Source organism: Ambystoma mexicanum, chromosome 9 (genome assembly GCF_040938575.1).
Source record: "Ambystoma mexicanum isolate Mex_15411 chromosome 9, UKY_AmexF1_1, whole genome shotgun sequence".
NCBI lineage: Eukaryota > Metazoa > Chordata > Amphibia > Caudata > Ambystomatidae > Ambystoma > Ambystoma mexicanum.
In genome coordinates this window covers 1354550782-1354563928 of record NC_090931.1, presented here as the reverse complement: position 1 = coordinate 1354563928, position 13147 = coordinate 1354550782, and the positions used below count along the sequence as shown (strand labels likewise).

Here is a 13147-nt window from a genome sequence, read left to right as displayed (position 1 = left end):
TGTTTCTCTTATGTTTATTTCAGAGAGGATTGTCTCACAAGAATGGTAATGTATCATTTTGAAATGAAATTGTGATAACACACAGTCTGCCTAAGAGTGTTCTTGCTTCTGTTTTTCATTTGGTGCCTCTAAAAAAAATACTCTGTTTGAGGGGGAATGATGTTTAATGTGCCAAGTTTCCTATACAGATGAAGCAATGTCATGAGCAATTATAAATAGCTGTGTGCGTGATTCCACTCAGGATGTGTGTGTGTGGCTTCTGAGTGGAATATAATACAATAGTCTACTGGGCGTACATGAATCAGCAGAGAGAGGCCTCTGGAAACATAATCTCACTAATGTAAATAAATGAGTGATTATACCACATGTTATTGTGAATACTTTATGGAAACATAGTTCACTGGTGTAGATAAATCAGTGATATCAGCCATAGGTGGCACTCTATATGAAAATGTGGTGTTTCTGAATAATGTAGGTCTGAGGCCTCTAGTGATCACACGAACTGATCAAGCAAGAAAAAGGGGGGTTTGTATATTAGGGCCAAAAATAGAAAAGGAAATTATGCCACTATACCACAGCAAAATGTATACCAACAAAATGTATCTTTGTACTGAAATAATGCATAGTCACTATACCACCATAAAGCCAAACCCAATCTAAATGCAAGGAGTAGTCATTGCTAAATTACCTTTGTTTTTGGCGGTAAGAAAATACTGCTAGGCCCCAAATTTACACAAAATACCCTACAAGCTCCTCATCTTCTCCCCAGGAACTTACTCTAAATGAAATAATATGTTGTGCATTGTCTCAGTGTGGAAAACACAAATGTGCATCATGTACGTAAGGGGTCAATATGTGAAACACAAAAGAAGTGACAAAGTCAAACGAAGGGGTTCACACAAGAATGATGATAATGGAAAAGGGGTTTTGAAACATGCAAACAGTAGTGGAGATGACTGAACACCTCAGTCACATGCACAGTCGACACCAGTACTCTCTGCCTTCAGCACTGCCCCTTTGAGCCCCTGTATGCTGGCTGTGCATCCCACTCCTTGGGAGCCTTCCTCTCAGCACTTAGCCAGTGGACTCACCAGCGCTTGTCCATCCCTAATTCTATCCTCCCCCCTCCCTTCCTTACCTCCTGCACTTCTCTGCACTGCAGTTGCACATCCAAATTACACAAAGCCTAGCAGGACCATATTTGCATATGTGTATATGTGTATATTTACTATTGTTTTGCAATGTATTTACTCCCCTGTTCCCTCCCCATTTGCCTTGTGTGCTTGGAAACACCCTTTTGTTGCATAAACTCCTACCAAATGATCAATAAAAACACAGTACTGGCAGATTTCTCAGATTCACTCCATGTCGTGCGTTCTTGAGAATCTACTCTGGCGAAGGGTTCTGAGAAGCCAATCTAAAGCTGCAACTAGATTCATACTAAATTGTTTGTGAACAAGTTTATGCTACTCAAAAAAGCTTTATCTTGTACAAGGTAGGTATTTTTCCTCATGAGTGAGGAAAAATGTGTTGTAATTTTGCTGATTGTAAATCTGCCTAAAATCCTCATGCAGTCCTGTTCACTCCAGAAATGGGGAATTACGCTGCCCTACCGTCACTGGACATCCTGTGGTAACTCTACAGGACCAAGTGGCACTAACAGTGATCGAGTTTGACAGTTATTGTGTGTATTTACTGCTGAATTGCCACCCAATTCATAATGAGACTATTTCTATAAAAACCAAGGAGAAGAAAGGGGGCCACATCACTGCACCGGCATCCCCCAAATGAAATGAGAGAAGCCGGTGAGTGAGGATAACTGGCCTGGCTCACCTAAAAAATCAGTCATCATCCAAAAAGAAAGCAGATATGCTGGAGCACTACATGGAAGTGAAAGGAGTACATTTCTAGAACGAAATAAAAAAAACATTCCTAACAAAATTACAAAGGTTTCTCTACAAAAACGGAAAGGAAAGATGATGTTAAACTGTGATTGCATTTTTTTCATTTTCTGGAGAGCTGCAAAGGGAAAAGGGAACAGGGGAAAGAAAGCACACAAATAACTGTTTTCTTAAATGTTTACAAGGGAATAAGAGTGATCATGAAAGATTAGAGAGTGATCCCAAGGTACACAGAGAGAACAAGAAGATATAACAAGAATAAAGAAGCATCAGAAACCAGATAAAGAACGTACAAATTCCTCAACACATGTTTAACCTGTCCCAAAATCATGAAAAGCCCCACTCTAAATCGAATCCAAACCCACCAAATTGTGAGCCTCTGCTGTCCACTCATAACTTGATAGCCAAACAATTCACATAAGAAAGCACTACACAATGGGAACATTTTAGTTGCAATGATAACTATTTTAGAATGCTACAAGGCCGCTTATTGGTAGGTGAAAGGTACATCTCCCCAACTAATCCTAAACGTGTTCCTTTAGAGTTCGATACATTGATGTTAACGCATTCTGGCTGTCTGAGACTACTTTATTGGAGATGTAGGATTATTCCATCCAAATGCTCCCCTACCTAAACAGTAAACCGCATGCTTGGTGGCAAATGTTATCTCCCTCCATACTTCTCCTTCTCCAGGGTTACCTAACCTCTATTTAGAAGAAGGGTGCAGATCAGTCCCTCGTCTGTCAGCAGTGTTTAATACATATGCTGCTTAGGAAGGGCTCTTGTCTTCAGCTTTGCTGGTAATGAGAGGCATAACTGTGCTACTCTTGGGTGATTTAAAATATTTTGTATGCACGGAGGAATGCACAGACTCAAGCTACACTCCGCAACGTGGCATCTCTGCTCACCAACTCTTCCTATGCAATGTGCCAATCACAGCCTTTGGTATGCTTGAGCTCAACAGTGCAGTTATATTATGATGTCCCTGGAAGTTCACCATCTTGGAAAACATAGCTTGGCAACATTACACCGCACACACACACAAAAAGCTATGAAAGTCTATAATTGTTTTTAAGTTGCAAATGAAGGTGCATTTTTGGCAAGAGGGTGTGTGACCAAACCAAATAAGAATAACTCATGTGGAACACATTTCGCAAAATCGACCATTTGGATTTTGGACATTTCAGGCTGATCTGGCACCTTAATGGTACATGCAACATACATTCTGAAATGTAGATATGGGATTTTTGAGTTAATCGTGTTTCAATATTTCAACATATTTTCAACATTCCATCATGAAAAGTGGAGTTAGAAATCAATCAAATAGGCAAAGAAATGGAAAATGCACACACAAAAGTACAACAACATTTAGCCAGTAATCATATTTAGTTATACACATAACAGACAAAAACAAGAACAGTAAACAGAAGCAGAACATCATATTTGTATAGAGGATTTGATTAACTAAAATACAATCATTAAAAAAGAAGCAGAACAAGTGCACGCTAAACCATTGCAGATAGCTCACAATTACAGCATCTGTAACACATGTGGATAAGACACACCCGTGTAGACAACATGAAACCAGAAGCAAAAAACATGAACACACAAGAAAACTCACAAGTCTTGTATGGCCGCAACCCTAAGAAAAAGGACATACAGTTGGAGAGCTAGAAGCAGAAAACCCAAAAGGTAACACAGACTCTTCAACAGAGCCAGACTGTGATTCTAGTATGGACTAGTGTTTTGGCCAGAGTGGAGTTTAGTAACAACTAGTGTATTAATATATGAAAATACATTAATGCACTAGTTGTTACTAAAGGAAATATGCTTTGAAATTATTTATTTGTAACATATTAAACAACAATACTCCCTTGGGTAGTAACCAAACAGTCCTTTCGGAAAAGTAACACATTGTAATCTGTGATTGTATGCCACAGTCGCATTGGTGCCTGGACTGATGGTATGTCCCAGTTTGACCCTGCTCTTTAATGATACATATCTTGAACTTTGGTTATGCACAAAACATGCTGAAAACACACACACTTGTGGAAACAAAATCATACCGTAGCTCACAACTCACCATTAGTTTTGAATGTTTACTGTAAATGTTAAACGCTTTCAAAGCTGTAGTAGAAGTATTGAAATGTAACTTTGTGGTGTGAGTAAATGTTTGGTTCATGGTCTGTTTTTTCTGAAGAAAAGTCCCCCCCAAGCCTCTTGTCAAGTTTAGGGAGTTGTTGACCTGCTACCAGCATTATTGTTATAATCATTTTCAGTTATGGCGCCAGTGATGGGGTTGACTGCATTCATGGAAACCTGTTTAGAATCAACAGCAATTGCAGTAGAAGTGTCTTAGGATAAAATTATGTTTTGGGGATCATTATTGTCAACCAATATTTGGATGGCATCATTGTAGAGATCTACTAAGGTGTTGTTTGAAGAATGTTATTTAAATGAATGAAAACCTCCTCATTAAAAAAGGGTTGTCCTTTTTTGTCTTTGTTGGTAACGTGAATTGTATTTCCAATTGTGACTTCATCTTTGAATTCAGCACTATAAGGCCACACTTGGGCTATCCAAAATGCCTTTTCAGAATAATTGAAATCCATCAGGTTTCCCTCGATTCTGAACCAGACCTTGTTATGAATAAAATCCAAATCAATGGGAAATCATTTAATAGGTCATTACCAATTTAAATTCAGACATAACATCTCTTACAACCCAACAATGATCATTTATCTTTTTGTTTCCAATGTTGATCTCCAGCATAGACCTACTGGTAGTCAAGTGCTTTGAATCCATTCAGTCAAGTCAAGATTCCAATTCATCTGATTAAACATGGGAATTGTCTGATCCTTGTTAATTTCCTAAACAATCTTTTGCTGATTAAGTTTCTTTCTTGAGTCACGCAAACTTTGGAGATAACTGGTTCATTACCTTCTTTCATCTGAAAAGGGACACATATTAGTGCTTTATTTTTATGGTGTAGCTACATTGCTGATCTTATTCACTGAGTTATCCTCCTCACTGGAGGTGATCCTCACTGGAGGTCTGTCGTGGATAGAATTTCAATGTGCAAACCCATCCCTTATTTAGAGGAATATTTATTCTCAAAGGTGCTGTGAGAGTCCCTTCACTATCGTCTTGCTTTTTCAAAGGTATGATAGTTATGTGGGTAACTTGAGTGTCCTGGAAAAGAAACTCCACCGGTCAAGATGTTTTTCATACAAGTGCCAGGTGTCATTCAAACTAACATAACTGCCACTTCTTTTTAGTTTGATTAGATGGCGAGTTTGGGTCCAGAGGACCTGGTTCATGCAATCTGTCAGAGGTGAAAGCCTCCAAAGTAAATCATTTCCCAGTAAAACATGTGTGCCCTGTGGAGCTTGTAGTATCACAAGATGGGTCGGCTGTCACTCTTTTCATAATTTCTACTTCAGCAACCCCAGTTACTGTAATTTCATTTCCATCTTAATGATGCAGTTCCCCAGTTCGAGATTGAGGGCAATACAGTGGTTTTCCTCTCTTCCTTGATTGAGAGTTTCAAGTACCTCTAGAAATATTAAAGTCACCTGAGACCCTGTAACTATAACATAAGACACGTGTCATCTTTGATTGCCTACTTACAGGCTCATCCACTACTCACAGAATGTGTGAGTTAGTGGATGATCATGATTGCTTTTTGTTCATGTTTGGGATTTCATGAGTTTGGCCTTGACCAGCCACATTAGGGGCATTCTCAACAGGATCACATTCATATGGGTTGGCCAAGAACTCTGTAGGGATAACAATGCACTTGGAGATCCTAATTGGTAGAGTGACATACCCCCTCAAAGGGTTACAGGTCACTGCTCGTGCATGGATTGTGATACCTAGTAAAACCTGCAGCAGAGACCCATCCATGTTTTCTAGTATCTACGTTTTAATTATCCAATTTGATTCTTCATGGAAATCATGGGTTTCAAATGTAAATGTCACATGTTTCTCATCATTAAACTTTGTTTTTTTATTTGTATCTGATTCTAGCTCAAGGAAAAAAGATGGTTCATCCTTGGCCTTTGCCAATTGTTCAGAAAACTCAGGGGTATTTTGTGTAAGGTAAAGGAAGCCTATAAGGCTTGGCATATCGTTTTGTTGGATTCCATATTTCATCTTCTCCTTGTGCATTTTGAATTGGAACAATTGTCCACCATGACCTGTCGAATCTACCTGGCCCTAGTGTCTATGAGGTTAAGAATCAGGATTTCCCTTTTGGGATCTCATGATATGACTACTGCTGCCTGTCAAATGTGTAACCTGTTGCTCAAGGTATGAAAATCTCTCACTCTCTGTACTGAACTGTTAGCTTGTCTTTCATCATATCTTTGTTTTTCCCTAGAAGAGTAAATATCTCTTCTTGGATAATAGTTTGGGTAACTCTGACAACTGTGGTTGTATGTATTGCATGTATTGCATTGTCTCCACTCACCATAGGACTGTGATCTGTTGGCCTGGAACGTGGGTGGAGGGCCAGTTACTTCTAATTGGTTATCAGATTGGCTTCTATCCAAGGGAATATTATGATTTGGATTTACATGGGAAATAACTCCTGGGTTCTGATTATTTGTCTCTGAATTAAAAACATATGAGTAGCCCATGATATGCCTATACCCTAAATAACAAGGACTCATTTGAGTCCCTGGTTTTGTGAAAATAGTATGTTGCATGCCATGTGGTGGTCCTGCGACCTGGCCTCGATCAGAGGGTCATCTCTGTTGGTGAGGATCCTCAACACGAGACGAATAATTCTTCCACCTCCTGACTCTAAGTCCAACTGAAGAGTACACTTCACCTGAACTACCTTAATGGTGACTGGAGAAGGAATGCAGGAATGTGTTTGGGGTATTTTTATTTGTTTTTGGGAGATGTTGCTTATTTGCATCATCAATACTTATAGCTGGCATGAGGATGAGGATCCACTCAAGGGTTCTCGAGTCACCAAATACATTAACTAATTGAGTCACTTCTTAAAGGGCATGGAAGAATGCATTTTGTAGTCTCGACTTTCGGTATTTACTTGTCAAGAAATGTGGGCAAATGAACGCTTGAGTTCTTGAGCAAACTTCCTAGGATACAGATCCTCAGCACACATGCAAAAACTGGCCGTATTTTGGCTTCTTGGGGACTTATATTTCAAAATAGTCACCCTGTAAGAGGACCATTTATTTAGATTTAAGTATGCCAGCCCAGCAAAGAAATAAGAAAACCCAGGTGAGAAAATACATTTCATGACTTCAGTGTAGTTTTATTCATTTTTCAATCAAATTATGCAATTACCTTTTTGTAAAGTTCTAAATTGTCACAAACAGAATGTTGTGTTTTATGGCAAGGTGGAAAGGGGTCATCAATCTTTTAAGGGCCTTAATATGTGTGATAGGCTCTTTCCCAAAACTGATTGTTATTTTCTTTTTCTATGTCAAGTTATTTGGATCCAACTTCTCTCACCAGAACCAGAGACATTAAATAATGCCCATATTTTGCTGACATGTTTGCTGCGTTTGTCATATTGAGTATGAGGGGATTTCCTATATGTACATTTCAGGGGAGATTTTTATTTCTCTCTTTCCCATTGGTCTTCATTGTTTTGGACTGTAAGTCTTTTCTGAGGGGCTGCAAAGTATGTGTCTATATTGTCACTTAGAATCAACGTTCCTATCTACCTAAAGGTTCTTTGTTATCCCTATAATCCTTGGCACAGATAGCTGCCTTTCCAGTGTCCATTTTAGTTTACATTTCCTGTCTCCCAACGTTAGTCAAATGAGCTACATTTTATCTCTATTGGCACATATGCTGTTATTCATGTTTCCTAAACTTGCTTTCATACCTTGATTCACTAATTGTAAGTATGCAAGTTTTCTTGTTTCTTGTCCTGTCCACCTCTGACATTGTAAGTATGCAACTACCCTCCCCACTCGCCTGAATTTCTCCGTATTGCTCTTTATCTGACAGGGAACACAAGTCTACCTGTTTATCCGAGGGAGTTTGTGAAGATGAAATGGTGTGTCTGGCACTCCTTATATCCTGTAAATGACTAGTTATGCCAAGGCCCAAGTTTAACTTTACATAAAATGGGGAGTAACAGCCATACCACAACTCGGAATCCAGCTCTAATACCGCCAGACCGAGCTGCTCTAATGCTATTTGTCTTCGTGGTATCCCAGCACATTTACCACTGGGATACCGCCAATGCCATGATGATGTAATAGGTCAGTTATTTGGCATCTGTCTTATCCGTAGACACTGGCTATGAATATCATTAATCTATGTTGCATCATCCATTGCCCTTGCAATAACATCAGATCATTGCAAACATGATCAAGGGCCACTTTCAAATCAGGTCTGATGTCCAGTGATGTCATGGCTAAATTGCATGTTTGAGCACAAGTATACATCAATCTATATACACATTAGGATCCTTTTACCAAATAAACAATATACATTCATTATTTTTCTCACTTCAATTCTCAACCAACAATTCCACAAATTCTAATTTCAATCACAACCAGTAGGCTCTAATGGGACTATTGAAAAGGGACCATCTCATTCCACACATTAATGGAACTTCACACACATTTGGGAACTTGAATGTGTCAACATCAGTTATGCCATCTACATAATGTCCTGGAATGACTGTAGAGATCATTTTGATATATATTGATATTTTCACTAAGTGACCATCACTAATTTACCAACCCTCAGTATGCATTCCCACCACAATATTATATGACAGTTAGCAGGCTAAACCATCTATTTGTGATCAAAACTCACATATATAGTATTAGAATATAGCCAAAACTAGTCCTCATACATTATGAAGGGAAAGTTATCACGGGATATTATAAATATGTGTCCTACTACCCAGGCAAGCATCATTGGACATCTGGTCCCTACCAGATGACGGACCCAAATTACTTTGCCTCAGCGTGTTGTAAGTCTTATGACAGGAACAATGAATGTTTCCCATACATCTGAATCTGCCATTGAACCTGAAATGGATTCTCTAAGCCCCTTTTACCCTAGCAAGTGGCCATTCAACAATTTAATTTTTGCACTGACAATTTCTGGAAAAATTGGCGACTCAACATAAACCTTTCTTAGAGACCCACATGCATACAATTTTAATTTGACATTTTCAAGGTGACACAAATTCTCTGAATCAGTCAATGTTTTAAGGATGAAATCTTAACTAAACAAGTATCTGCTTAAACAGAGTTATTTATGTACTGTATGTATTTATTTATACAGGAGGAACAAGGCTCTTTTGATCACAAAAGAACACACAATAGATAAGAAATCAGATCTGACGGGAAGCAGTGAGCTTCTAACAATGGGTTGAGCTCGAGGGACAATCTGACCAGGTTATGGAAGTGAGACAATGGAACAGTCACTGGGGATAACACATAAGTGGACATACATAGAATAAGGACAACCAATATTGGACATTTTTAAGTGCAGGGAGGCGGTACAGTCAGCTGTGCTCGGGACGTGACCATGATGGGTGAAGTGCTAGAATGGAGGCAGAGGAAATGAGATACAGAGGCAGGTTAGAGTCAAAGGAAAAATGTTAGCTAGCAGGCAGATGAGAGTTAGGCTAAGAGGGTAACTCAGAGGCAATGAGGTAGGCTTTTAGTTTGGTTTTGAACAAATCCGTGTGCACTGTATCTCAGATGTCCGGGAGAAGAGAATTCCATGTAAGTGGAGCAAGAAGGGAGAATGAGCAGAAGTGAGAGGAAGCACTGGGAGGGTAACAAGCCACAAGGGTGTTGATGAGGCAGAGCAGAAATTACAAGAAGGCTTAAAGAGTTGGAAGGAGGAGAATAGGCAGTGGTGCCTTACCATGGATAGATTTGTGAACCAGGAGAAGAAATATTAATCTGGCCTTGTTTTGCATTATCAGCCATCCAGGTTTGTGACGGTAAGAGGAATTAGGTCTGAAGTGAGGGAGTCCAAAGAGGGTCCTGGTAGTAAAATGAATGATCTTGTCCAGCTGACAGAAAACATAGTTGGGGAGACCAAAGAGTGTGCTGGCACAGTAGTCCACTTTAGAAAAGTCAAGAGTGGTTAAGAAATCTTTGGCAGTGTTGAAAGGAAGATAGTGCCGGATTTTCCTAATATTTAAGAGATTGAGGCGAGCTGCTGTTCCAGTTTAGGAGATGAAAGTAGAGAAGGTGTGAGAAAGGTCATAAATAATGCAGAGATTTCTTGCTGAAGACGAGTAGGGGCGAGTGTCAGGTGGGAACTGGATAGGCAGAGGAAGAGATGAGAGAGAAGATGTGGCAGGGAAATAGAGTACCTCTGTTTTTATAGAGTTTAACATGAGAGAGCAAAGCCATCCAATATTTAATGGCAGAGAGATAGTTGGAAATTTTGATACAGAGATCAGAGGAGAGTTCAGGAAAAGAAAAGTATATTTGGGTGTCATCCGGGAAGAGTTGGTATGAGACACTAAAGAGGAGATTAGTGCCCCAAGAGCAGATGTGTAGACTGTAAAGAGGAGCAGACCCAAGACTAAGTATTGTGAAAAAACGACAGTTAGAGATGTGAGTTCAGAGATGTTGTTGCTCCAGGAGACAGAGAATTGGTGAAAGGTCAGATTCAAAACAGGCAAGGGTTTGATTGTGCATCCCAAGAAGAAAAAGAGTATTAAGGAGATCAGAGTGATCGACAGTGTCAAAGGCAGCAGACCAGTCAAGGAAAATAGGTATATACGATAGATTTGACTGATTAGCAGAGGTGATGAAGTTGGACTCATTCATGTTTAAACAATTGAAATGTCAGAGTTTAAGTTTCCAATACCTTTCAAACAAACTAAAATATTGAAATTGGGGCATTTGCAAAAACAAAGTCATTAAAAAACATCGCAATAGTTTGCCTTTAACAAAGAATGAAATAACACAGCTATGGATTTAATTTTAATTACTAAATATATTTTTTAGAATAATCATTTCTGTAGATAGTATACCAAAAATTGACATTTTGGAACATTGCCTCTGGCAATTAATTTTGACCATTTCCTGAAACATTTCATAGGCGCAAATAAATTGCATGAATTCCCAATATTTGCCCTCACACATCTTGTCTTTAAATATATCAGGAAACAATGGGCTGCTTACTTTTATTTTAATACAGTAGTAAAACATAGTCATATATTTAAGTCATTGCACACATGGGAATTTATAAAATGAATGGAAACAATTCACAATCAATTTAACGATGAAGAAAAAAACATATTTGATCCATTTATTTGAAGTTGTTATGAATTTTATTTAATGTGAAATAAAAAAAAAATCAGACTTACAGATTAATCCAATACGTATGAAATCTGAAAGGCCAAGGTTTTCCAGGAATACACCAGACACTGTAGTAGTTTTGAAGAAGAATGACATATCTGCGCTGACCTCCGCAGGAAAAGTAGGGAAGTGTAGGTACGATGCCTCAAAATAAAAGGAGGCTGCATTCCAGAAGCTGCCTGCAAATTGAAACAAGTTATTTAGAGAAGCTGTGGGAGAGTATGTGTTACAAAGGCAATTTAGGCTGAGTACCATTGAACGTAGCAATTCTTTATTGTGAGTCCATAATTATGAGGGCCCCCTTTGCCACCACACACTCCTCCCAGTCAGCACCTTGAACTACTCTAAAGTTCACAGAGTGCACCCTTAAACAGGCTCAGAAAGAATGTAACAGGACAGTGGACAGTGCTGCATGAAAGTAAATAACAGTTTCAAGTGTAAACAAATGCCACATTGTTAATATAAATGAGACATATGAATTAGATACATCTATAATACACCTCCCACCTTTACAAAGAAAATATAGGGGGTAATTCATAGAATTCAGCGCACAAGTGGCGCACCCGGCTGGGGCACTGTGTGCGCGTGTGGCAGTCTGCACCAGCCGCGTGCGCCAAAATCCATTTCCGTGCACAGCGTATTCATGGATTTCAACTTCCATAACCAGCCGTGGCGCTGAGTAGCGCAGCGACCCTGCAGCAGTGCCAGTTACACCCCCAACCCATCCCTGTGCGCCATGAACAGCGCACAAATCCCGTACATGGCGCACAGGCCAGTGGACCAGCATACAGCCCCTCAACCACGAAAACGTCTGTAAAAATAACTGCAAACCCCTCCGAATACACGTACCCCGCTGCGCGGGAAATGTTACACGCGATTGGCCCTGTGCGAGCGGGGTACGTGTATTTCGGGGTTGTGCGGGAAGTATTAAACGTGATTGGCCCTGTGCGAGTGGGATACGTGTATTTTGGGGGTGTGCAGGAAGTTTTACACGCGATTGGCCCTGTGCAAGTGGGGTATGTGTATTTCGGGGGTGCGCGGGAAGTGTTACATGCGAGTGGCCCTGTGAGATCGGGGTACATGTATTACGGGGGTGCGCGGGAACTTTCACACGCGATTGGCCCTGTGCGAGTGGGGTACTTGTATTTCGGGGGTGCGCTGGAACTTTCACACGCGATTGGCCCTGTGCAAGTGGGGTACTTGTATTTTGGGGTGCGCAAGAACTTCCACACACGATTGGCCCTGTGCGAGCGGGGTACGTGTATTTCGGGGGTGTGCAGGAGGTTTTACACGCGATTGGCCCTGTGCGAGCGGGGTACATGTATTTCGGGGGTGTGCGGGAAGTATTAAAGGTGATTGCCCCTGTGCGAGTGGGATATGTGTATTTTGGGGGTGTGCAGGAAGTTTTACACGCGATTGGCCCTGGGGGAGAGGGGTATGTGTATTTCGGGGGTGCGCGGGAAGTGTTACATGCGATTGGCCCTGTGCGAGTGGGTACGCGTATTTTGGGGGTGCACGGGAAGTTTTACACACGATTGGCCCTGTGTGAGCGGGGTACGTTTATTTCGGGGGTGCGCAGGAAGTGTTACAAGCGAATGGCCCTGAGTGAGTGGGGTACGTGTATTTCGGGGGTGTGCGGGAAGTTTCACACGCGTTTGGCCCTGTCCGAGTGGGGTACGTGTATTTCGGGGGTGCGCTGGAACTTTCACACACGATTGGCCCTGTGAGATCGGGGTACGTGTATTACGGGGGTGCGCTGGAACTTTCACACGCGTTTGGCCCTGTGCAAGTGGGGTACGTGTATTTTGTGGTGCGCAGGAACTTCCACACACGATTGGCCCTGTGCGAGCGGGGTACGTGTATTTCGGGGGTGCGCAGGAAATTTCACACGCGATTGGCCCTGTGCGAGCGGGG

At 40.8% G+C, this 13147-nt stretch overlaps 1 protein-coding gene across 2 annotated transcripts in view; it reads right to left on the bottom strand.

Moving 5' to 3' along the window:
• Window positions 1-13147, bottom strand: part of LOC138489128 (contactin-associated protein-like 5) — a 1755478-nt gene that overhangs the window by 172275 nt on the left and 1570056 nt on the right. For both annotated transcript variants that reach the window (XM_069616764.1, XM_069616763.1), the window contains exon 16: window positions 11242-11412. In XM_069616764.1, coding sequence (XP_069472865.1) covers window positions 11242-11412 — 171 coding nt within the window. The remainder of the gene's footprint in view (window positions 1-11241; window positions 11413-13147) is intronic.